At 37.3% G+C, this 2,394-nt stretch overlaps 1 protein-coding gene across 1 annotated transcript in view; it reads right to left on the minus strand.

The window, feature by feature from the left end:
- Nucleotides 1-2,174, minus strand: part of LOC113980982 (heat shock factor protein 1-like) — a 2,559-nt gene extending 385 nt beyond the window's left edge. Inside the window, exons 1-3 of the mRNA XM_027708222.1 lie at nt 2,010-2,174; nt 1,655-1,720; nt 1-120 (exon numbers count right to left, since the gene is read on the minus strand). The exon at nt 1-120 is cut by the window's left edge and continues 385 nt beyond it. Coding sequence (XP_027564023.1) covers nt 1-120; nt 1,655-1,720; nt 2,010-2,174 — 351 coding nt within the window. The remainder of the gene's footprint in view (nt 121-1,654; nt 1,721-2,009) is intronic.
- Nucleotides 2,175-2,394: the final 220 nt, after the last annotated feature.

A 2,394-nucleotide genomic window follows, 5' to 3' on the forward strand; every position in this document is an offset into this window, starting at 1 on the left:
TTTTGGGATCAGGGAGTCTCTGCCCCCTCCCCAATCCCAGTTTTTGGTACCTGTATCCGCCGTTCCCGCCTCCGTTTCTGTGGGTTTCTGCTGCTCCTGAGCCGAGAGGAGATCCTGGATCTGCAGGATTTTAATTAATTAATATATTTAGATATTAATTACTATATTAATAATAATTAATATGTTAATTTGGAGAACTATAAATATATTAATAATTAATTATTATCTTTATAGTTCTCTAATATCAGATTGATGTCACCTTGTACATTATATAATTTAGAATGTAATATGTGGCCAAATTGTAATAATCATGTTATAAGTATTTCATAAGATATAAAAATATATTATTAACATATTAATATATTAACATATCAATAATAATATACTATTAATATATTTATAGGTCTATATCAGACTGATATAATGTTACATAATATAAAGAATATATATTATATAATATTATATATTTTATATATTATATATTACATAATATATATGATATATATTCTCTATATTATATAATCTAGGATGTGACATGTGGCCAAATTTTAATAATCGTGTTATAAGTATTTCATAATATATAATAATATATTATTATTGTATTAATATATTAACATATCATTAATAATATATTATTAATATATTTATATTTCTATATCAGATTGATATCATGTTACATAATATAAAGATTAAATATTATACATATAGATTATATATTATATATATTACATAATATATATGATATATATTCTACATATTATAGAATATATATTGTATAATATATAATAATTACAATTATATATAATATATAGTTATTATATATAATATATAATTATTATATATAACATACATTATATATTAGTATATATATTTTTAATGTATTAATATATTTTATTTATATATATTATACATATAACATATAATTATTATATTTTATATATATAAAAATATATATATAATATAGAATATAACATGTGGCCAAATTTTAATCATTATAAGTATTTCATAAGATATAATCATACCATATTATTACATAATAAATAAAATAGAAATATGTTATTTTACATAAATAATATCACATAGCATATTATTATATAATTACATGTATTCTACTATTACATATATTATATATATTTAATATAAAATATATATTCTTATATATCTATTATTCAATCAGATAATATATAATATATTCTTGTAACACATGATATAATAACACTATAATAACATAGAAATAAAACCATAATAAAATCTTGTAACAGCCACACAACATAATTATGAATTAATTCCTGCACCGGGGGGGGGGGGAAACCCACCCCAAAATATCCCTTTGGGATTTCTGTGGGAAGAGCAGGGATTTGGGAACAGCCTCCAGGGCTCTCCAGACATCGGGATCCGGCTGATCCCAGGCCTGAGGCTCCGGATTGGGATGTGACTCCCACCCAAGGAGCTCCCTCGGGAAAAGCTGAGGGGGTGAGGAAGGGAACAGGGAGTTTTTGGGAACCACGGGCTCCTGGGATTTCCCTGATTCCCGGGATGGGTTAATCCAGTTATTCCCACTCGGAGGCTCCCAGTTCCCGCCAAATCCCACCTCCCTCCCCCCGGGACACCCCTGGGAGGCTGGAAAATCCCCGGGAATGGCGGGAAAACTCACGCTGGCCAAGCTGCTGTCCAGGTCGGGGAGGTTCATGTCCGTAACCGTCATGGAAGGGCTGAACAGCTGCCGAGGGGAAAACAGGGATCAGGGGGAAAACAGGGATCCAAGGAGGCTCCCAAGCTCATGGATGAAGCCACCATGGTCCAGCTTGACCCCATGGAGGGAATCACGGAAATTCCCGATGGGAAGGGACCCCCCGGGGATCCGAGCCCCAAAATCCCTCCGTGTCCCCGAGAGCCTTTTCCAAACACTTTTCCCGGACTTTCGGGGCTCGAGGCTGTGGGTGCTTCCCCGAGGGGGCTGTCCCAGCTCCTGGGAATGCCGGGAATGCTGGGATTCTGGGAATACTCACGTCCAGCAGGGCGCTGTCCATGCTGAAGCCGTGCGTGCTCAGCATGGTCTGCAGGTTGTCCAGGTTGGAGTCGATGGTGTCCAGGTGGTCGTTGAGTTCATTCCTGGCGGGAAGGAGCAGGGAATCGGTGCCCAGGGATCTCCTCCCGTGGAGGGGGGGATTCATCCACCCCCAGGCATTGAATCCCGGATATCCCGATGGGATTTGAGGCTGGGATTCCTGGATCTGCCCACAGACATCCCGAGGGATTCCAGCCTGGGATACCTGGGTCTGCCCACAGACATCCCAAGGGATTCCAGGATCTGCCCCGAGATCCCAATGGGAACAAGGCTGGGATTCCTGGATCTGCCCACACACATCCCAAGGGATTCCAGGCTGGGATCCC

This window comes from Neopelma chrysocephalum, unplaced genomic scaffold (genome assembly GCF_003984885.1).
Source record: "Neopelma chrysocephalum unplaced genomic scaffold, ASM398488v2 Primary Assembly neopelma1_95775, whole genome shotgun sequence".
NCBI lineage: Eukaryota > Metazoa > Chordata > Aves > Passeriformes > Pipridae > Neopelma > Neopelma chrysocephalum.